The 24419-nt window shown below is 37.3% G+C and overlaps 1 protein-coding gene across 50 annotated transcripts in view; it reads left to right on the top strand.

Moving 5' to 3' along the window:
• The window catches only part of LOC125702206 (ABI family member 3 binding protein), a 306563-nt gene that overhangs the window by 154308 nt on the left and 127836 nt on the right, over window positions 1-24419 (top strand). For 47 of the 50 annotated variants that reach the window (XM_048965412.1, XM_048965363.1, XM_048965306.1 and 44 more), the window contains exon 1: window positions 20247-20432. The exons of the other annotated variants lie outside the window; for them this stretch is intronic. In XM_048965412.1, coding sequence (XP_048821369.1) covers window positions 20354-20432 — 79 coding nt within the window. In that variant the 5' untranslated portion in view covers window positions 20247-20353. Of the gene's footprint in view, window positions 1-20246; window positions 20433-24419 lie in introns of those variants that run through there. 50 annotated transcript variants of the gene reach the window in all.

Here is a 24419-nt window from a genome sequence, read left to right as displayed (position 1 = left end):
AAAATTTCTGTTTGTGTAATGAGGATCACTTTGATATTTGAACTTTGAAGTGTATCAATGAAGGGCCTGCACCTTTCAAGGATGACAGAGTGGCCAGGCTTTCCAAACCAGAAAATTATTTTTGTTTTATCTTTTAGGAACTTTATGCACTGATCTTCCACTGGTTTTCACCAGGTTTGGTTCAGGTGCAAAGTGGAAGGAGCATCAGAGGCATCTTCTAGGGGGAAAGAAATCTGTCTCGGTCACCATTTGAGGATCTTTTCAATCCCTCAGTTTTAGGCTTTTTGGCAGTGCAGATGCTAATGAGTCCTTACACACAGCATGTACAAACACCTTTTCTCTGTGAAATTCACTGAATTTCGCTTCTGCTGACCCTTGGTTTACCAATTCAGGAATATATGGCTGAACTTGGAAGTGAATCATTTTGTTTTTGGCAACTCTGTCATTTGATGATGACAATTCTGAATCTTTTGTATTGTGTGGCACTGTGCATGAGTAAGCTACAAGTTAAAGGATTGTGCAAATAAACTAAAACCTGATGGTTAGCTGTAAGTATGTTCATGAGAAATGGAATTACCAGAATCATTTCCTGCAAGCTGAAATTCCCTGGCTTTTAGTGTTGCAATGCAAATGACTTTAGCCTAAGATAATAAAAATGAGCAAATGTAATGAAATGAACATAAAAAAAAATTGTGGTTTAGTCATCTAAGATCACAACTAAGACAATGGTATTTACTTGTAGTCTCACTGAATAATTTCTGTGTAGGATTGGTGAAGTTTTCTAATGTAGAATGCATTGAAGATCAATTACAGAACTCTGAAACACTTAATACTATGCCTCAAAGAAATGACATTATTCTAATGTGCCTATCACAGTATTTTATAGGACAGATTCTCACTCCGACAACTGGATACAAGGGAAACTTCTGGCACTGCAGAGATTTTACAAAAAATATACAGTAAACTCTGCTATGTGTCCTGTGCTATCTAGGAAGTAATTAGAACTTACTATCTTTCTTTTCAACTCTTTTGTAAAAATAAATGTAAAATACATTTCTATTGGCAAATCCCAAGATCAGATGGGTTGCACCCTCAAGTGCTGAGGGAGTTGGCAGATGTGTTTGCCAAGCCATTCTCCATCATTCTTTGGCAGTCTTGGCTAACTGGGAATGTCCTGGTGGACTGGAGACTGTGACATCCATCTTCAAAAAGGGCTGGAAAGATGATCCTGGTTACTACAGGCTTATCAGTCTCACCTCGCTGTCAGGGAAGGTTATGGAACAGATAATCTTGAGAGTCATCATGGACCAATTAAAGGTCAACCAAGGCATCAGGCCCAGTCAGCATGGGTTTGTGAATGTTAGATCCTGTCTGACAAACCTAATTTCATTCTATGACAAGATGAGACGCTTAGTGGATGAAGGTAGGCTGTCAATGTGGTCTACCTGGACTTCAATACAGCCTTTGACACTGTCCCCCACAACATTGTCGAGGAGATGCTGGCTGTGGTTTGGATGGGCGTATGCTCAGCTGGGTGAAACAGTGGCTGGATGGCTTGGTCCAAAGAGTTGTGGTCAACGGAACTAAATCCAGTTGGCAGCTGGTCACAAACAGTGTCCCCTACTTCTATTTAACATCTTTATTAATGATCTTGATGAAGGGATCGAGTGCACTGTCAGTAAGTTTGCAGACGGCACCAAGTTGGGAGGGAGTATTGATCTGCCTGAGGGGCGAAAGGCACTACAGAGGGACTTGGATAGACTGGATTGATGGGCCAAGATAAACTGTGTGAATTTTAATGGGCCCAAGTGTCTGGTCCTGCGTTTTGATCACAACCACTTCAGGCAACCCTACAAGCGTGGGGAGGAGTGGCTGGAAAGCTGCCTGATGGAAAGGGACCTTGGTGTATTGATGGACTGTCAGCTGAATATGAGCCAGCAGTGTGCCAAGGAGGCCAATGGCATCCTGGCTTGTATCAGGAATGGTGTGGTGAGCAGGACTAGATAAGTCATCCTACCCCTGTGCTCTGCACTGGTGAGGCCTCACCTCAAGTACTGTGTTCAGTTTTGGGCACCTCAGTACAGAAAGGACATTGAGGTGCTGGAGTAGGTCCAAAGAAGGGCAACAAGGTTTGTGAAGGGCTTGGAGAGTATGTCCTAAGAGGAGCAACTGAAGGAACTGGGGCTGTTTAGTCTGGGGAAAAGAGGCTGAGGGGAGACCTTATTGCTCTCTTCCAATATCTGAAAGGTGCTTACAGCGAGAGTGGGGTTGCTCTCTTCTCACTGGTGACAAGCGACAGGGCGAGGGGGAATGGCCTCAAGTTTTGCCAGGGTAAGTTTAGGCTAGATATCAGGAAAAAATTCTTTACAGAAAGGGTTGTTCAGCACTGGAATAGGCTCCCCAGGGAGGTGGTTGACTCACCGTCCCTGAATGTATTTAAAAACTGTTTGGATGTGGTGCTCAGGGACATGATTTATCACAGGGCTGTTAGAGTTAGGGTAGTATGGTTAGGTTGCTGTTGGACGTGATGATCTTGAAGGTCTTTTGCAACCTGAGCAATACTATGATTCTATAGCCAAAGATATAGGCAGATTCTTTAGCCAAAGATAGGGTAGGCTCAATCTCAATACCTCATTAGCTGCATTTTGTTTTAATAAAATTGTTTTTAGATGATAATTAAACTTGATTAATGCCTTACAACAATTTCCTTACATTAAAAGGATGTAAGGATATATAGCTGAGAAACACCTCTCTATGTTCATTCTATCCATGGTGTCTCCATTTTCAAGGTAAGGCAAATCTCTGTTAGACCAAACTGTTAGGTTACAGCATATGGATGTATTAAAGCTCCCCTGTGTTTCTTACGTCCTCTTCTTTAATTCAAATATTGCTTGAAAATTAACATTAAAAGTCACTAGTGTTTATGCCAACAGATCAAAAGTAGTTTTTTTATGCTCTTATAGATTTCTTTTCCTACTGTGTACAATTTCCCGTCTCTTGCGCTTTTCAAAATTCTTTGTCATGCATTCTGTTTTCTCACCAGTTGCTATTCAACTTCTCTTTTCAGAGAGCATGAACTATCCTGCACGTTTAAAGATGCAAGATTCCTAGGGGAAAAGCAGGATTTGATTATGATAGGTTAAGGCTGTTGTTTTTTACTACTGGTTTCTTGACTTTGTAAGAAAATAGCAATTCAGCTGGTTTGGTTTTTGTGATAAATCCCTGTCTGCTGTCTGTCTGAGAAATGTTTGTCTCTTAGAATCTATTTGCCACTAGCTGTGCTATGCTGCATGCTAAAGAATAACATGATGCAGCTAGTACTGGAATCTTGTAAAATACATTTTGTCAACCTAGACATGAGTCAAATGCTCACTGGCTGATACATTTTATTTCATTTTTTTCCTTTTCCCTCCCCTTGTTCCCTTGAGAATTATTTCATGAAATTGATGGGTGTGTGGGTTTATAGCACGAGCCTGCTGACTAAGGCTAAGAAAGCTTGAAAAGCTGAATTGAGGCTATCCTTGGGGATGTATAAACTTCTTGCCACCCTCATATTTGATTCTGCTAGTCACAAGAATGACATATTCAAAAGAGAAAGTTCATAGATGATGCTCTTTGAGATGCTTTGCCTAAAGATGCAACCATAAGTAGGATCTGATATTTCACAACAGACTAGCAGAAATTGATGGGGGAAGCATAGACTGCATAGAGCTATGTGTGCAAAATTAATTATATTTGTTATAAAAAAATCTATCAGAATTGTGGATTATTCTGCTTAAATATGTCAGTTTTCTTGAGTTTTCTTGTCTTAATGTCAGACATAATCAAGATACAGTGTCTGCAAGTGACTGCTTTTATTGTCAGATGGAATCCATGGCTATTGTACTTCATGAGATTTTTTTTAACCTTTGTTACCAAGCATTTAAGATTAATGAAATAATCCTATTCCCACTGTGACTTTATTTCAAGTATTTAGATCATTTTAAAACTAGAAAGAAAAATCAGTGTTGAAGGGTGAATGTAGTATAGCTGAAGTTTCTTCAAGAGAGAATTTGTCCATTTACATGTAATGTGATTTTTCCACCTGCAGTTATAGCTTATTAATGGAATTATTTGTTATTCTGAGAAAAGCTGGATTGTGTGAAAATAAACAGATGCTAAAGTGAGGAAAGACTCTAATGCCTCTGCTAAACTAAAGCTGTATGAAAATAGCTTTATTAATTAAAACTGACAACAAAATAGAAATAAGCCTTTTTTAACATACGTTACTGATGAAAATAGCTGGAAATTCATGGTGATGTTAATGACATTTACTGGTAGTATGTCTTTTATTGCTGAAAAGATATTGCCATAATCTTACCAGGCTTATATGTGTGCTAAGGAGCTAGTTTTTCACTTGGATGAAAAGAATGTGAAGAACATAAGGTGCACTAGGTTAGCCAGGGATCCTGACCAGCTTCTTGTTTCTAGTAGTGACTAGGGCTTGCAATAGTTCTTTTTTTTTTCTTTAACTGGACTTCCAGAACTAGATGTGGTCTTGTGAAGTGCTCTCTTCACAAGTAATCTTTTACTTGCAAACTGCCTAGGATCAAAATATTTTAGCCATTTAGACTCATAAATGAAGCAGCTGAGATATTTCAAAAGTCACTACATTTCTTCAAGGACCTGGTGTTTTATTCCATGTTTATTCAGGTTCCTTAACAGATCTGATGAAGCAGCTAGTGAAAGATTGCTGGGAGTATGCTTAGACCATATCACTGTTATCCGCAAGTTAGCTTCTTCAAAGGCTTGGGGAGAGATCACAGAAGTGCATTGTCCATACATTATTACAGTTCATCTTGATTTTTCTCTAAAGAATCCTGCAGGCCTACAATTATCCCATTCTAATTAATTTATTAAACACAAGGCTGCCTTTTCTAATCAGGTTATCAGCTATTAAGGCAATTTTGGCTGTGTATATTGATTAACATTCAGCCTTTTCATCCTTAAGTCATTTCAGAACTCTTAGATGAAAATAGTCTGTTTTTGTTGATTTGTTACTACTTATTTTGTCTTTTTTTTTTTTTTAATGAGTCCCTAATAAATGGGATTTTGTTTGAGAGTCTTCAGTGAAAAACAATGCTAAGAAGTCATGCAGCTTTGCAAAGGTCTGTAACGTCTCTAAATGTTCCTTTTATCTCAATTATCAGTTGATTCTACATAGTCATTGGCAGACTTCCTAATCCTGATATGTTTGAAGAAAGATTTATTACAAGTTCTGCTTCCATTTGGTAGCTGATCTTCTAACTCAGTTTTGGCCTGTCCCACTGTGTTTATGTTCTTTTTACAGTGAAATCTGTTAAATTTTTGTGTTTTCATCTGTTTGGTTTTCCTGTTTGCTTAGGCGTGATCTCAAGGTTTGGGGTTTTTTTACATTTTTCTTTGCTTATGAATGCAGCTTTCTTTTGCCAGACAGTATAGATAGAAGCTGTGCTTTTCATTAAAATATACTTATTTGCACTTTGCATGTAGATGTATGCTTTATTGATGCCTATTGGCATTGACAGTTTTTGCCATGTTTTTTCATCAGTTTTCTTGTCTTCTTTGATTTAAAATGTTACTTGTGACCTTTCTAAATATATATATAAATATATATATAAATATATATATAAATATATATATAAATATATATATAAATATATATATAAATATATATATAAATATATATATAAATATATATATAAATATATATATAAATATATATATATAAATATATATATATAAATATATATATATAAATATATATATATAAATATATATATAAAAATATATATATAAAAATATATATATAAAAATATATATATAAAAATATATATATAAAAATATATATATAAAAATATATATATATAAATATATATATATAAATATATATATATAAATATATATATATAAATATATATATATAAATATATATATATAAATATATATATATAAATATATATATATAAATATATATATATAAATATATATATATAAATATATATATATAAATATATTTCCAGCCCAGTTCTTCTGAAGGTTCATGCAAAATCTGTCACTTATACAAGCTTGTTTCGTTCCAGGACTCATCTCAGTTTCTGATCAGTCTGAAACCATGTTCCATGCACTGTCATCTCAGACAGATGCTAAAACTCTATTTCTGTCATTTCTCCAGTCTTGCCTTGTATAAACTATGCAATATCTTTCAACTGTCATTTGCATATTCTGGTAGAGGAATTAATTGGCATGACATTCTGAGGAGAACTTGGGGCAGCTTATTGTGCAGTATCAGCAGAAGAGTACTAGTGAAATTTATTAGTAGCTTTTAGTATTACTAGCTTTTAGATGTGAAGGTTTTAGTTAGAGCAACATAACTGATCTGCCATAACTGGTAATGCACACATAGATTATCTACCTCCAACTGCAGGGTGGAACATAATTAAGGGCTTCAAACACTGAAGAACTTCCATGAGAACATTTTATTCTACTTGCTTTTGACTTGATTATGTATAAGTTAAAATCTCTGGTATTAATGCTTCTGATATGGTTCACTGTCACTGAGAATTGAAGGAATTCTGAAACGTCATGGATAGTGTAATTAGATTACATACATCATCGCTTACTAAATAGGTCTTTGAAGCAGATTTTCTGGTGTAATTCAGTGTTGAAAATTACAAAGCCTCTTGTCTTCAAAAGAGGCAGTGGAAACTGCATCCTTTATAGATTATTGTATTATTTTTGCTGATAACATGTAATTTGAGATCTTGAGAAACTGATGTTTTGAGTTTTGATCACAAGTGTTCCTTGTTTTAGCATATTCCTAGATAAGTAGCATATTCCTAGATAAGAAATAATGAGATTGTGTTAGTCTTTTTTTTTTTTTTTTTTTTTTGAGTAGTTTAATACAGAAACAGAAGGCTTCAAGTTTTTAGAATTCTTCAGAGACCTTCAGGTCCCACTCTGAATTTGCTGAGGTGTTAGCTGTTCATATCTTTTTCTTTCTTAGAATAGCTGCTAGTCTTTCTGTGCAGTTGCAAGTTTCTACTTCTACTGAATCGTATTGTCTCAGAAAACAAAAGGCTATTATGTCATGTTGTGTTACCTTCTGTGTATTGTAGACTGTTCTCCATTTTCAGTAAAAACCTGGAAAAGGCAGTGATACAGCTCAGGTATGACATTTCTTGTCTGGACACCAAAGTCATGCTAATTTTTTTTGCTCCTTTTTCAATTGCCTTTAACAAAAGCTCTTTAAGGGGAGGATCCTATCCAGTTATTGTTTGAATCTCAAATGATAGCCTTTATTTTATTACTTTTTTTTGTATTTACACTGAAGAGTAGAGCCTCTGGAAGTTGAGGAGCACTCCACTGCTTCCAGTTTCTTTCAGACTGTGCTTGTTGGCATTTGATCCACAAGTGTGCAACTGTTCTGGTATTTCCCTTGCATGCTGGATTTTGTATCTGTGTTCAGTAGGACTGCGGTGAAGCTCTGCAGTACTGAAAACAGGATCATGAACTTGCATGTGGGAACAGTCTGTAGATTAAGTTGGGACCACTCGTGATCTTGTCTTCTGCTTTCCCTTTGATATGTCTGTCCAGCAGGAGTAGGGTTATTAGCTACCTCTGAAATATGTACATCAGCTGGGAGCTGTTGTTACTGCTTGACTAGATCATGAGCTTTGACCCTTGGTAGAGGATATGTACACATAAGTATGAGCTTATGCGTTGTTCTGGCAGGTAGTCAGCAGCCTGTGATTGATCAAATCTCTCTAAAACTGCATGTGTGGTTAGACAGCACTTGGGACAATCTGTTCCTGCCTTCTTCTTGAGCACCAGATCATCCAGAGTATTAATTAGAGTAGCTGAATCCTCCCTTGAGTGTCAAAAAGGATGTTACTTTTATCAACTCTGAGTAACATCTTGGGTTAATATTGATAGGCTATTTGATCTCTGGGGTGAGTTTCCTCTTCCATGAGCCTTGTGCCCCTATTCTGATGTTCCAACTCTAGAGACTTTTGTCAGATTTCTGCAAACATAGCATCTCCACATCTGTATGTATCCAAAAAGTGTCAGGACGTACTCTTGGGCAATCTGTTCTAGCTCACAAAAAAAAACTTGGAGAACGAGGTCTCAAGAGGTCCTCTCCAACCTCAACTTGAGCATGAAACATCACCATGACATATGACCATGGCACAAATTGTGCAAGAAACTTGTCACAAAATTGTGAATCCTCAGAAATTCTGTTTTGTTTTTGCCCTGCTTAAGACCGGATAGCTAGCTTGTAAGATGCAATTGCAGCATGCTGTTGAAGTAACCACCTTTTAATTTTGAAGTGAACATTGAACAATGTCCAGATATATTTGGTAAAATTTCCTGGAAAGACAGAAGGCCTATCTTTTGGGACTGAATTTTTTTAGAACTAGTATTTATGAAATGTTAAACAATGAACTACAGTGACTTTAAAGTAAAAATGGTGTATTGAGTTTTGTGATAAAGCAAGAGTGTTAAAAGCCGAATGCATTGCCAGTATTCAAATTCCATTAAGTCATAGTTGAAACTTGCTTCAGACTTACAAATCAACGCCTATGGCAGGCTGCTGCTAGTGTGTTTTCATCATCTGGCCTTGAATGTCTTATTGCATTATATATATATATCCAATGTTTTACGAGAGGCAGATATGAAGCTGAGTGACATATAAGAAGAGTTATTTTGCAAAACCTTTATTCATTTCAAAGCAAGAACTGCGTGCATCTTGATAGTTGTTTGTTGGATGAGGGTAGATGGGAAGAAACGTTATGTTCTAAAACAGGGAAGTCTTTACTGCAGTTTGTTTGGATCATTTTGACCTTTGGCAACATGCAAGGCTGATGCTTGAAAATGTTTCATTTGATTATTTTAACCGTTATTTTACAGGAATCCAGAACACGTATTTAATTTCTTCATCACAGTGTTGAAAGAGGAATGCAACAAAATTTTCACAACTGGACAATGATGCTTTTGCCATAACCATCAGTAGAATAGAGAAAGAATGAAATAACTGTTCTAAATAGAGAAATGAGTAGAAAAGCTCACAATCAAATGGAGTTCTTATTGTACTTTTAGGTAAGGAAAATAGAAAACAAATGAGAAATCAAAGATGATTGCTTAATTCTGTGGATACTAAAATTCATTTTGTATTTATCATATGAAGTGCTCATCGTTGATGATATACTTTGTTGGTTGATTTTTGCTTTTTTGGAGGACGAAAAGGATGTTCCTGTTTATTTTTCTGGCTCTTTTAAAAGAGGTAACAGAATAAATTTTTCCCTCCAGAGCTACAAGCTGCCCAACAAATACTTCCTTAGTTATTTTGCTTCCTTTTTGCTGGTCCACTACACAGAACTGCAGGAGACAGCCAATTGAGGCTATCAGCCTGTAAACTGTTTGCTGGAGCATGTGTCAGTTGTGTTTGTTCAGTATAATGGAACTAATTAGGACTAATTAAAAATCTGAAGTCATACTTGTGTTTACAATGATAATATTTAAATGTAATGATCCTTATTTGGCTTTTATTTTTAATCAGAGTTGTACTCTAAACTCTGCCCTGAGGCAAACTGATACACAAAAGCGGAATCCAGGTAGTGGAAAACAATATTGGCATTAAGTACTACTAAATGACAGTGTGCTTCACTCTTGGTTTTCCATAGATGAATCAAGATAGAAAAAAAAAAAAGTCCATCTCACGGTCCTGAAATTTGCTGAGAATTATGTGAAGATTTATCTTGTTCTCTTGACTTTAAAGGATTTTTAAGTGAGATTTCTGATGTAGGACTTTGGAATCAGCTGAGAGTTACAAGAAATGCTATTCTTATGGGCTTTTCCTATTCAGTACTTGTTCCTGTGGTCTTGCATAGAATGACACATTTTTGTAGGATAAGAGTAAGAAGATCGGTTGATGTCTGCCAGGATCAATTTCTGTTGCTGCTTTTTTTTTTATTTTATTTTTAGTTTTCTCTCACTATTCTAAATTGATGGACCATCTGTTTCTTCATTCTTTTGCTGGGAATGCACTTTGAGGGAAGGTATGAAACCTTTACCTGTACACTCCCGTTTTTATATGTGTAAAAATGGATTTTCGTATAGAGAAGTTTTAGAGGGTATATGGTTTATTTATAGCTTTTAAGATTATCTGAAAAATATTTTTTTTCAGTAAGATTTATCTTACAATTAATTGAGAAATAAACTTATTAAAGAAGGCAAAAAATAGATATCCCCTGCCTACTCCGCATTTATATTCTTTGAGGAAAATTGTGCTTCTATGATCTTGTGGTACTTTTTCCTGTTTTTTTTTTTTTTTTTTTTTTAAAACTGATTTTAATCTTTGTCCAACTATACCATACTCTTCAGGAGTAAACTGTGGGATACAGGTCTGAAGTTTTTGTTTTATTTCTGATCACTGCATTGGTCAGAACTGTAGAAGATAAAAGCATTCCCCATCTCTGTCTCTTCACACACATGCACACACCCCTCCTTCTGCCTGATGATGCATTGAGTAACAGCTGGCAGCTTTGTTAGTTGTTTTGAAAGCTAGAAAAACCCTTTTTGTACCTTAGAGACTAAATACTATTTGGGAAATAAGCGATGTTTTATGCTATGTCAGTTTATTGGCTGCTTTCTCAGTGCTCTTTCGGAAAATCCCTGTAGTCCTCATTCATTTCTTCCCATCATTCCCTTCCCCCACTTTCATCTTATGGAAGATACCTCCAGTTTTTCTACCATCATGCTGCTTGAAGAGCTTTTTGTCTTTTCACATCCAAATGCTGTTCCCAGAGGGCCATCTAGAAACTGTTCAACCTGACTCATGTGAAACTGAGCTAAAGCTCTTCTGATCAAAAGAGTTTATAACTGTTTTTCTGAGAAAATAAAGTCTGACACTGTAATTTCCATTTGAAAACAGCTAACATCTGTGGAAAGTACATAACCAATGCCTGAGGAATTTCTGCAGATTTCAAGTCCATGTCATGTTTGACTTTTTCAGTTCTCCTATAGAAGGAGAGTGCAGGGGGGAGGGAACTCCACAGAGATGTCGGACCAAAAACCCAGCTAGTTTTGGTTTCTGCATGCACTGACAGTATCAAAGAAGCTGCCTTCTTGTCTTTCTGCTGTTTTCCCTTTTTTTTTTTTTTTTTTTTTTGGGGGGGGGGAACGCTCTGCGCTTGGAGCACACGTTCCCCTGTCACTGATTCACTGTGTCTGAGCCAACAGCTTGAATGAAACAACTGTGTTAAGGATTCACTCCATGTTTGTACCGATCCCAGGTCATTTAATGATACAATTGACATTTTAGGTTTATTTCTTAACTTCCTTGAATCTTTTTTAATAGAGTGAAGGTAAGTTTTCAGGATGGGTGACAGATGACAGATCAGATCACTGTTAGATTGAAGGCTTGTTAAGAAAGATGTGCGTGTACATGTGTAGTTTCCAGTCTTTTCTGACTTTATAGTCTTACCAAGTAATATTCTTTTCTTCATAGGCTTTAACACCTCAGCTTATGCCAGGCTCAGAGTAGGCTATATTGCACAGATAGCAACAGGTTATAAGGTACAAATGCATGTTTCCAGTTTCATAGCTATATCAGTGAGACTTTCTATACATGTAAGAATTGTCCTAAATGGTGAGTATTTCAATCCATGATCTTACTATCTCAAAACTTAAGATCTTTAAACTGCTAAGAATATAGCTTCTAAATCTCTTTAGGTTCTCACTTTCTTAATTGTGAAAGTGAAAGGAGGTTTACAGCTGTTTCGAGACCATTACTACTTGATGTGCAAGTGAAATGAGCAATTTCTTTGCTAGCAGCTTTTATGTAAAAGAGTTTTTTCCAGTCGATTGGAGAGGATAGAGCAAGCTCTTTATAACCTGGAAAGGAAAGAATGGAACAAATATTGGAATTGGCTGTGTGTTTCTCTTACTGTTAATTATGAGAAGAAATTTGAAAATCAATATACTGATGGGTTGGCATATGCCAATGTTTTGTGCGTATGTTCTCAACAAGTGGTTCACATCCATGAGGGCTACTTCTGCTCTATCTTTGGTGTAGCAGATACCGATCTAAATAACAAAAAATAAATAAAGAAAACCTCATTTTTAAAATATATTAATCGATGTAATTTTATTCATATTACATTTTCCATTTGGAGAAGAATTGGGCATGTCTGAAGTTGCCCAAATCTCCCATTCTTTTGGTAGGGACTAACAATATATGCAGTTGCTGCGTGGCTTTTTGCATCTTGGCATCTAAGGGTACTATCCAGAAGGCTGGTTTTTGTGTTTCAAATTGTTCTTAATTTGAGAGTAGCGCAAATCCTCTGCATGCATCTCTGTTGTGAACTGATTGATAGCAATGGCAGACAGGTGTCAACACAGTAATACACTTGCTCAGAGTTCCAGTTAACCTGGTCTACAGAGGAACCACAGATAGCTTAGAAAAAGTCATCTTTTTTTCTCTTGAAAAATATCCTGTTTTGTGACTGATGCAGGCAGAGTACTGTTATTGAACTAGCAGTGTTATCTTATGACTAAACAGAGGAATTCATAGTTGAGGGTCATCTGACACTTTGTGCTCCTTAACAGCACTTTAATCTAAATCCTGTCAGCTATGAAGACAGAAAAACATTATTTTTGTGGGAAGATGTATTGAAATGAGCTATGGGTTTGTGTGAATGGTTGAATGGTTCTGTGCATTTACTTCTGATTGGCATAAAAGAAACACAGATGCTGATCCTATTAGGTAAATACTACTATCAACTTATTAAAAAAGAAAAATACACAAGAAGAAATTTTCCAAAAGTACTGTTACACCTGGCTGTATTCCAGGTTGTCTGCTCTGTAGCAGTTCTCTGCTTCCACAGACTGAAAAGCTCTTGAAAACTTCCTGTCAATGTTCCTTGATGGTCTTTCAGGCACAAGCAGATTCAAGACATTCTGCATGCTACCATTCACAAAACAGAATGCAGATTTATTAGAAAATGGCTTTATAAGATTTTAAATGATCAAACAGTTCAGAATTCCACTTCTGGCAATTGGTATTCTAAGATAGATCCTGAACTCCGGGAGTTTCATATGGCTAGATGCCTTTTCAGCTTAAAATGAAGTGTATGTTTTATAGTGTTTTCTAAATGGATAAATTATATCCATAGTAGTGACTGGCAACCACATTTCAAAGTTATTCACAATGCTCTGAAACTGATAAGCTTGGTGATGTTCACTGTAGCCTAATATAGCCAAATTCAGTCTAAAAGTTTCTGGAAGATGTTTTTAGGCCAAAATGACTCATAAGAAGAGGGGAACAAACATGAATTATTTCCCTTCTGTCTTTGCGTACATTCATCATCTCTCTGCATCCTCGCCAAAGAAATAATTTCTTTATGCCAAGAAAATAGCATCCTTTAATAAATCTTAAAAATCCCGTTGTCTTTCTCCATCTCACTGTGAGACTTCTTCACTGATCTTCATGGCTGTTAACAATGTTTTGCTTTTTATTACTTGCTCTAGTTATTTCCAGGGTTTCCCCTGGCTTTCTGTTGGAATGTTGCAATGACTGATGCAGGAAAAGGGAGGGGGTAGGGAAATGCGCACAGCATACGGCTGCACTGCACCTGCTGTCCCTGGAATGGGCCAGACACTGCATTGAGTCACGCTTATTTTAGGTCACCATCTGTAGTGATGCAAAATGTATGTCAGTTTGAATTGCACTCTGATGTTCTTGTTTGCTGTCATAATTTCAACAGCAAGTTACGAAGAGACTACAAGTGCAGGCAACAGTCTTGTACAGTTTACTTCCATCGCCTTCTTTCTGATACAAGGGAGAATATCTATGAACAGAAGAGAAGTTCACTTTTTGCCTCCATTCTGTCATTAGCTAGCTCTGAGATCTTCAGTGCAGTCTGCAGAGGTGTGCTGGCTGGCAACTTGGTGTAAAAAACTGGCAGATAGATGTCAGTCATCCCAAAGTTTTAAACCACAGTTGCTTTTGTTGACCTTGGAAAAAAAAAAATGTGCTGTCCCAAGCCCAGATACTTCATCCACCTGCTCCTTTCTTCTCTCCAATGACTTTTTGTAGAATTAGTCACTGTTGATGAGAGGTTGTTTGAGGTTCGACAAACGCTGACTCTGCTGCCTGAAAGTTATCTCGGGCATGCCCTCTGGCGTCGAGAAGTGGCATTGCTGATATAGAGGATCAGAGCGTTAGGGGTGACATCGTGAATTGCAGTCTTTTGGTAAGAGCTGCTAAAGAAGAATCCAGAGAACAAGCCTAGGGCACAGAAAATATGTGGCCAAACTGAGAAAGAAGGAAGCATGTTATATCTCTCTATGGCAAGTTAGAGAAGGAAGTTTAAAGTAGTTGATTAGGATATGGCTGAGCAGTGAGAAAGGGATATCGTTATTTACAGCACAGAAGTTTGTACTGCAGTGATAACTAAATGTGAAATAACTAAATCCGTACCAGAAAGATGTGATATGATATAGTGTCTTAATATTCCTTTACTAACCCAGTATAGTATAACTTGGTAAGCATCAGAGCAATCAGTCATTTGTATTTCAATGCTATCTTCAGAAGCAGATGCTTCTGCCAATCTATGCTAAAGACAGATATATCTTATCAAGTAAACAACCACTGGCATCAACATTCATGTTCTAGCCTACCCTGTAATAATAGACCCCAGACTTCACAGCTGAATTCACTAATCTAGACTGTGATTTTAAGTTATCTTCACAAACTGGAACATATTGCAGAGAGAGGATTCAAGAGGACAGGGAAGGCTGAATTTTGCGGTGGAAGGTTGTAATGAAATATTGAGAGACAGGCTCTGTACGGCATGGACGGTGAAGCATATCTTCCAACACAAACTGTCTAAAATTGACCTATTTCCTTTCTCTAGAGATCAAAAGCCACAAGGATGATTTTCTGTGTGGCCTGCTGTGGGGAACTCGCTTTAGCAGGGAGGTAGAACTGAGCTCCAAAGGTCTTTTTCAATCATTACAGTTGTGATACTGAGATTTCTAAGCTTGTTTTGAGTCACTCAGTTGTAATCCAGAATTACTTAGGCTATCCTAACTTCAGTCTAATTCCAAGAAAATGTAAGTTTGAGATCCATTTTGATTCATGCAGTTATTGTGTTGGAGGAGTTTGTTATTGTTGCATGCCTTTATGTCTTTTGCTCTTTGCATTTGCCTGCGTTTTAGTACAGATACTGTTTATGCAAAAAATAAGTATTTAAAGATATGGTGGAAATAGAGATATGGACAGGACACATTTGGGACAAATGTTGCAGAGGAGGCATTCCATTACTGGAAAAGCTGCATTTGTGTTAACTGTCTCAAGTGGCACAAATATGTTGATGATTATCTTCTAATATGAAAATAGCTTTCTTCAGGCAGCGATGTCTTTCAATACTCAGTAACTATACAGTGCTTGAAAGGATGGGCTGGGTTTTGCTGCAGGTGTTGTATAAGGTTAGTCAGTTTATTTCTGTTAAGATGTATCAGCAATGAAGAAGACTTCACAGAAGGAGCCCTTTAGGTAAGTATTTATATGTATTGAGTACTTGTTCAAAGAAGTTGTCTTCTCAGTAGTGTTTCAAAATCATTATAGCACAGACAGAATGTGTTTTACAGGATATACTTCTGTATATTTTCAGTTCATACAAAGTGTGATCAGCTAGTTAGGTGAGTGGTTGTATGATTAACATCAGAAAGCTGTGGTTAATGGATTGTGCTCTACCTGAATGCTGATAAAATGGGGAGTACCACATCTTAGGACCTGTCCAGTAACTTTTTTGTCAGTGACCTGGAGGTGATAACTGGACTCTTGTCAAATTTTCAAGGGGCATAAAATTGGGACAACATGGTAATACTCTTGAGGGCAGTGCTTTCATCCAGAGCAACCTAGACATACTAGAGAAATGGGCCAACAGGAATCTTAGAAAATTCAGCAAGCTCAGCTGCAAAGTCTTGCACTTGAGTGGGAAGAATCCCTCCAATGACATAGGCTGGGATCTGATTGGTTGTGGAGGAGCTCTGCTGGAAAGGATCTGGGGAGCTTGGTGGATAGCAAGATGCACTGGAGCCAGCAGTGAGCTCTGACAACACAGCAGGTCAGCATGGTCCTGGGCTCCTTTAAAAGATAGCAATGCAATATATAACGTGACAGAAAATGCACAAAATCACAGGTGATTACGGAGTTTTGGAATACTAAGAAATAATTAATAAAAGACAAAGCCCAAGTAAAATAAGGCAAAAATACTGAGATCAGGGTGGAGTTGAAAATCTGGGATTACACTGATTCTCCATCTTTATGTACTGAGTAATGATAACGTAGGAGAAAGTGCAGCACCAAGCAAACTGTGTTGAGTAAAGAAGAATGCATCAAGATAAAATAATAAACTCATTGAGAAAATAAAAAATGCCTTTGTTACCTCACTCCATGTCATGCAGAACTTTGGAGAAACACACAGCCTGCTAGTAAAGATGAGTCACTGTCTGAGATTACAAGTGTCAAATGAGTGAATGCTGGAACAGTTGATAAACCATAGAATAAACGGTCACGAGAGCCCTGCTCTCATTCTGCTCATGCCTTTTGACTACTTTTCCTCCATTCAACTTTGTCTCTGATTTCACTAATTTTGAGATGTGAAACTCAGTTTGGGATGAGGATGCAATAATCCACTGACAGTGTCATAAATATGCTGTTAAATAGGAGTACATCTCACCTCACTTTTGACCAACAGATTAGCAAGCTATGAAGTACTTGTGTTAACATGAGAGTTCAAAAATTTGCGCCTGGTAGTAAGAAAAGAAGGATGAGGAAGAAAAGCTAATTGTATCCTCTCAGAAGAGGAATGATTTTCTTTTTCCTTTCGTGCAACACCTCTGTAAGAATACTCTTTGTCTTTCTTTTTCTGTAGGTCCTATGACATTTGTAAGAAAAGGAGATCAATAATTGAGTCATATGCAAGAAAATGATTATAATAATTAACATTTACATAGCATATTGTATGACAAAGGCATTTCTCAATTGACAACACTGATGGAGGATATATTATACACACACCTTACTGTGATGAAGATGGATCAAGTGTGCAAAAAGTAAGCTTTTACACCTAGTGAACTCAATGCTCTATTACTGTGCTTTACAGAAGGAAGAGAGGATTTCATTTTTTAAGGTTGTTTTACACATTTGCCCTGTTTTAGATTAGAAAAGTAAGGAGTTGAGTCACCTTGGCTTTGGCTTGTCAAAATAATCAGGACTGATAGATGAAACAGAACTGAGCCCAAATTTCAACAAAGGAATATTTGTATTTGGAAACAAAATGTAAAATCCCATCTCCTGCTCTCCCCAGCCCCTGTTCCCCCACCTTTCTCTTTTCCTTCCTTTAGTCTTGTTTTTACTATAATCGCTGGTCTGGGAACTATTAAAATAGAACTCGAAAAGCTCTGTTCTGCTCCCAGACTAGTGGTGATACCATCTTGTTGGAATCTCTGTTTTTGAGATCTGCCCCAGAGAGACCCAGTGAAAGCTGAGGTAAGCAAGTAAACGTTTGAGTATTTGTCTTTGTTACTTAAGCATTAATGTGGTGCTGAAGAGGAGGAGCTGTTAGGGGGCCAAATCTTTTGCCTTTTACATTACTTTTCCTGAACAAATGTGATCTGAGACTTTTCATAACTGTTCTTACCTCATTTTTCTTGCCTTTTTGCTAAGGTTTATCAGCACAAAACTATCATGAACTGAGCCTCCTGCATTTAATCCTCTCCTGATGCCATTGTAGGAGTCAAAAATGGGTAATTTAATTTCAGGATTATGTGGATGAGAGAATCCTGAGGAACTTCTGTGTTAGATAATTTCTGTTGTGAAGTGTGATGTACAAATTTTGTTTCTGTGAAATGAAACCAGAGACTGCCTCTGTGTAAATGCAGATTGTGGAGCAGCTCTCCAACAAGAAGAGAAATGCAATACCTGAACCCAGGAACTCATTCTGTTCCTGTGGTTGTTCTTTCACTGTAGCATGCAGCATTCAGTGAACTGCAGAAAGATTTAGGAAAGAGGAAAGCAGAAATAGGTGTGTTTTTTCCATTTGTTTCATGCAACAGAAGTTTCCTACAAAAGGCCAGTCCTATAAGAAAAGTAGTGTACAAAATCACTTATTACATGGATGATACAGATGGAGGGAGCACACTGGAAAAAGAGAATGTTGTACTAGTGAGTTCAGAGTATCATAGAATCATAGAAAGGCCTGGATTGAAAGGGACCATAATGATCATCGAGTTTCAACCCCCCTGCTATGTGCAGAGTATGGAGTATGTTTGACATAAATTTATGCTTGCATCTACTTATCAATATATAATTGCCTCTGATGAAACACGTACTTGATAAGATGGAAGGAAATGCATTGTGATATGGTTCTTTAAATTCTGGGCTGACCTGAGCTATTATCTACAGGAATGATCAGAGAGGAGGAGACCTGGAGTCTGCCAGACTTTGAAGGGGAAGGTTAAGTATTTGGCACACCAAACAAAGAAGAATTGTTTGGATAGTGCATAGAAGGAAGAGGAAAGGTGGAACTGGCAGCAGGGAAGCAAGTGGTTATGATAGCAGGAATGGGAGTTTATTTATCTCTGTAAAATGGAATAAAATCTGTGTTGTTAGATAGCCAAATAGAAGTATGTTTCTCTGAGATTTTCCTGAATTGAAACTGGCCTTTGTATAGTTTGCTGAAAGGTGTTCTGTGATCTTTAAAAGGAGAGTTATTTGGCCATGAGACAAGCCAATAGAGTCCACTTTGCCGTACTAAAAAGATAGCCGTGTGTGATCCAGAATTAATTTTCCCATCCCTTCTCTTAAGAAACTACTCCGTCAAACAATCAGTTTTCTTTTTTAATTTTGAAATGGAAGAAACAGGATATGCTTCATGGAACACTTCTTTAAAAAGCATTTTATTTAAAAAAAAAAAAAAAAAAAGAAAAAGGACTACAACAAATTTGCTATGTGTATCCAGCTTTCTGTGCTTTCTGTCACTTGGAACACTTTGGCCACCAGGTGTGGTCAGTGTTTTTGGATACTGCTATCCATCCCCATGTCCTTTTTTAATATCTTTACATCTCATCCAAATTGTAGCTGCTGCATTTATCTACTCTTAGCCCTCATATAAAACAACCCACTTTCAGAGTCTATATCCTCACAAAGACCCTTGTGTTAATGGTGTATGGAAATTTCCATAGGGGTCTGCCTATAATGTTGACTTTCAACTCACTATTCCCAGATTTGAATTAGTAAATCAGAAAAATATTTTCTTGTGTTTTTGATGAGGAAGAGCAATGACAGGGAGCAGAGAGAGAGAGAGAGATCACTGTTTAGTTTAATAAGTGTAACCTCTTTGGCTCTGCTTTTCCTTATGCAGAGACCAAATTCTTCCTTATTCATTTGTAATCTTTTTATTTTGCTCCACCCTTTTCTTTCCACCCTCTTAGTTATGGGGAAGACCAAATATTATGCCTATTTGGCTCATTGTGGAGTGAAATAGATTTTAGTGGAATTAACTAATGGTATTTTTTTTTTTTACACTTACAATTATATAGTTAATGAGAGGGTCTGACCTCTGGCAGATGCATTGCCTTTCTGCTTTTACTGAGTATTCTTCCCAGTGACTCAACAGCCGTGTACAAAGTGACAAAATCATGTATTAAAAAAAAGAAAAAGAATGTTTAGTTTTGAAAACACAAATCTTTCACTGAATAAATATTTATCTTGCCTATTTATAATGTCAAGTCAAGCGTAAGTGGTATTAATTTTGCATGAAGGAAAGCCAAGTCTAGAAATCCTAAGCAAAATCTTGAAATTGCAGAAATGTTGAGTTCAATAGAACAGCAGATGTCTGAGCAGTGTGAATGCTAATTTTGCAGGTTAAGTCCAGCTTTCTTGGATAAAGCAGTGAAAATATTTCATGGAACAGTTTTCAGTTAATGAAGGTTTTGAAACGTCTGATTTTATTTGTGTGAAATTTAAGTGAGCAGTCAAGAATCTATCCTATGAGGTGGAGGGACCCTGTGGAAAAAAAAAAGCACAAGATGATTGTAGGGGGAGCCTGATAATCTTTTTTTTTTTTTTTTTTTTTACTGCTAATTCTCCTTTTCCAGTGGGAGTGAATGATGTCATCCTGTCTCCTCCCACTGTGTGAACTACGCTTGTGTCAAAGTGTTGCTGCCTCTTGTCACAGAGAGAACCGTTCCCTTAAATGCAGCTGCAGTACTTTGGTGTGATACCTGTCAGAATCATTCACGGTGTGAGCTTGGGTTTGTAACCATGGTGCCAAGATTGGTCCTTCTCCTTTTCTGTGGATATATTGCAGTAAACCTGGGAAGTGCTCAGAAATTGCCCAGAGGCAAGTAACTATGACAACTTTCTGGGGTTTCATTTGTTTTTCTTCTGCTGTTGGGTTTTTGTTTGTTTGTTTCTAATGCTTGTGTTCTCCATGGAAATTTGCTTTCAACAAGATAGGAAAGATTGAGATAACTAAAAAGATAAAAGAAGATCAGTCAACAGGGTCCAAGGTCCAAGCACCAGAGAGTTACTTTAGAGCTCCTGAATAAAACAATTAGAAATGCTTTTATTTAATCTTGTGACTATGACAAGTACTGTGAAACAGTATAACTCTATTTATCGTGATTTGAACAGCGTTGTGAAGGTTTCTGGTGTAGGATCTTAAAGAAAATGTGACTTAAGAAAGCACTCTGTGCTGCTGGCAGATGATTTCAGCTCTGTCTCAAAATAACTTTTATGCTTTCCATTTCTATCTACCATTAGCATTTGGATAGGAAATTACTTTTATAGGTCAGACTGCATGCATTTTGAGAGAGAAAAACATGATTATTAAAAACAATTACATTTCAAACTGTTCTTTCCACAAGAAAAATATATTCCCCGACCTTTGAGAATATTTAACTCTTCCTCTCTCCTGGAGTCTGGAGGTACAATAGTTTTACATAAATGGTAGGAATCCTTTATCTTCTTTGCTAATGTAATCTATGCAGTGTTGTCTTTTTACTAGTACTTAATGCTGCAGAAAGAACAGTCTTTGCATAAAATGAAATATTTTTGTATCTAGATCGTAAAGCACTTTGTAGTGCTTTGGCATTAAGCAGCACTTTCACAACTGTTTCTGTACTGCACGTATTGCTCTTGCTTTGTAGATGTGCTTGCCTGAGTGCACTGTGCTTTGTAATGGATTTTACATCTGCAATATGCTGCAACCGGGAACAGTTAAAAAAGGAAGATGTGGTTTAGTTCCATATGACAATATTCAGTAAGAAATCAGCACTTTTGGGGCTTCCAATGAGATTCACTGGTGGGGAACCTAAAAATTTTGGGGAGAGGTGACTGGGGGAAAGAGAGGCTGGATGTGGCTCTGGGCAGCCTGGTCTGCTGGTTGGCAACCCTGCACATAGCAGGGGGGTTGAAACTAGATGATCATTGTGGTCCTTTTCAACCCAGGCCGTTTTATGATTTTCAAGCTCCTGCTCCTCCCATCCTTTATTTTTTAGGTTTTCTTTTTTTTTTCTTTTGGTGCTCTTCTGAAAGTTACTGCTACTTTTTAAGCTCATCTTCTGGAGTCAGTGTGGAGTTTTCTGCATACTGTTCATGTGGAGTAATGAATTGTGAGCAGTTGATACTGTAGAGTATCAACTGCTAGCAGTTGACAGTACTGTTCTCATTCATGTTGAATAGACTGCAAGACACGAGCTTTAACCAAAAAGCCTTCTATAAGTAAATTACTATAGCAGTTCTCATAGCAGAAAATTGTACTGGACAGAGAGGAACATTCTATGTATTGTCAGTTTTGAAGGAAGAAAATTTTCTGGTATTTGTCATTTTAAATAGTTTCATTTGATATTCTGCTCACTTACATAGAATGATTGCTTTAAATTTACTGTGAATTTCAGACAAAGTTACTGATCCTCTGCAGTCAGTGTAAGATTAATTCTGGGATATTTTTTTTTTTTTTTTTTTTTACTGTCCTAAAATAACATTGCAGAAGTGAAGCTCTGCTTGCCAAATGCATACAGCTGCAGGTGGAAACTTCATTTCATGTCAGTGAAATAGTTCTTCAGAGGGTGGTGAGGTACTGGCACAGAGTGCCCAGAAAGGCGGTGAATGCCACATCCTTGGGGACATTGAAGGCAAGGCTTGAGGGGGATGAGCAACTTAGTCTAGCTGTAGGTATCCCTGTTCATTGCAGGGGAGATGGACTAGATGACCTTTAAGGTCCCTTCCAACTCAAATGACTTTCTGATTCTATGATTCTAAAGGTTCTCCCATTGCAGTGTGAAAATATCAACTTTTTTTTTTCGCAACATCGCGGATTAGTATTTACATTAGACTGTTGAAAAAAGTATTTTAGTACTTACCTGTTGTCTGAAAATGTGCAAAGAATTGTCTTTGTCTACAATGCTCTTCTGTTTGGCAGAACATACAGAACGTTTTCCTAATCAAAGAATATATTTTGGTCTTTAGGTAGTTTTAGAATGAGTGGTAGTATTCTATAAAATCCACTGAGCTGCTTTCCTCTTCAAGTTGCAAGCTACTTAATTGAGCCTCCACAGGGACCAGTGGAGTCAACTTGATAACTTGAGGGAGAATAATCTAACTGATTTTGCTTTGTAATTATGTACAGACTCGTGAACAAGTTCTCTTTTCATTCTTAATTTTGCTTTGGAATTCTTGTGCTCAATTTATCTCTCCAGGAGATCTCTGGTCTTGTGGACTGGGATTTCCTTTTAGTGATAGAAGGTGGAAAGAACATCTTGCCTCCCGCAGCTGCAAAGGAACAGTGCCAATACACCCTTCAGATGTCAGTGACTTTCAGAACTATTGCAGAGGTTTTGTATGGATGTGCTGTTCAGGAAGCTAGAACACATGTGGTTCACTACACCAAATATATGTGTTTTAGCTTTCACCTCCACAAGCATTGATTTGTGTAGAATGACAAAGAAAGTGTTGTTGCTGTTCTCAAATGTTCTTTACCAATAAATTATTTTAGCTGCTTTGACTCAGAGGGCTGGGCAATCAACAATCATGTGAAAGTCAACAAGAGCAAGTGCTGAATTCTGCACCTGGGCACTGGATTCTGCACTGGGCAACCCTGGATCCGTGCACAAACAGGGGACGTGAGGTTGAAGAACAACCTCATACAAAGGAAACTGGGGGCTCTGGCTGTTGGCAAGTTGAGTGTGATCCAGCAGCATGCCCTGGCAGCCCTAAGGGCCAACCCTGGGGTATATCAGCTCCACCACTGCCAGCTGTGTAGAAGGGTTATTGCACTCTGCTCTGTGCAGCCTCCCTTCCTGCACTTGGTGCAGATGTCCCACAGAAACTTCACGATGCTTCTATATGTTCTGTAGTTTTATTTATGTAGAAAACAGGCCTATGTGTATTTTCTGGTGATGTTATAGTGGCATCAGTACAGATGAACATTATTTGTCTGGTAATTTTTTGCCACATTCACTGTACCAAAGAACAAATGATGAGTTGGTTATAAGCTGCATCACAACTTTGTGTCAGGCTCTTGGCTATTGTAAGATTTTGCAGTATATACATATATTGTGTAAATACAGGTTTAATTGAAAAGAAAAAGTTGGTTGGAATTATGTTTGGCCATAAAAGCAATACCTTCTTTACTATTATGTTTGTTTTTCAGTTGCTGAAAAAGTTCTATAGTCCACGCAAGTGCTATCTATGTGTGGGGTCACAAAACCTCAGAGCAGGAAATGCTGGTATTTTAGGTACCTTCTTCTGTCAAGTATTTGAGCCACTGCTCCTTCAGCTATACCTAGCTTCTAGAGTTTTTTGTTTCATCAGAAAGGAGAGAGGCTTGGGCATTTTTTACTTGATGTTATCTCTTCTTTTTTCCACTAAGCCAGTGCTATCCAATGTGTAATGCTTCACTTCAGCACTGTTATACTTGGAATATTTTACTGATGCAAATGATTCATAAGAGGAAACAGTTGTGGTGCATAGGTGTCAGAGTTATTATTTGTCATACTTTCTCTGATTTTTATGATTCCATGAAGCATTAATGCTCCATCCCTGGTGAAGACAGTGTGGCCTTTCTAGACAGGAACTGATGCAAAGAAAAAGCCTTACCTTTAGAGGATGAATTAGTAAGAAGAGCATCCTGAATTTGAGAGGGAGATGAAAAAAAGCAAAGCCACAGAATCGAGAATAAACAAGTTAAAGGACATAATCCACAAGTCTGTACTGCCTTGTAAACTGTGTTTCACTGGTATTATTCCAGCTGGACCCAATACAGATGTTGTTTAAGGCAACAGTGGTGGAACAAGTTCTTAGTGTTTGGTAAAACAGCATTTCATGG

Source organism: Lagopus muta, chromosome 1 (assembly GCF_023343835.1).
Source record: "Lagopus muta isolate bLagMut1 chromosome 1, bLagMut1 primary, whole genome shotgun sequence".
Lineage (NCBI taxonomy): Eukaryota > Metazoa > Chordata > Aves > Galliformes > Phasianidae > Lagopus > Lagopus muta.
This window is presented reverse-complemented; position numbering and strand designations above follow the sequence as displayed.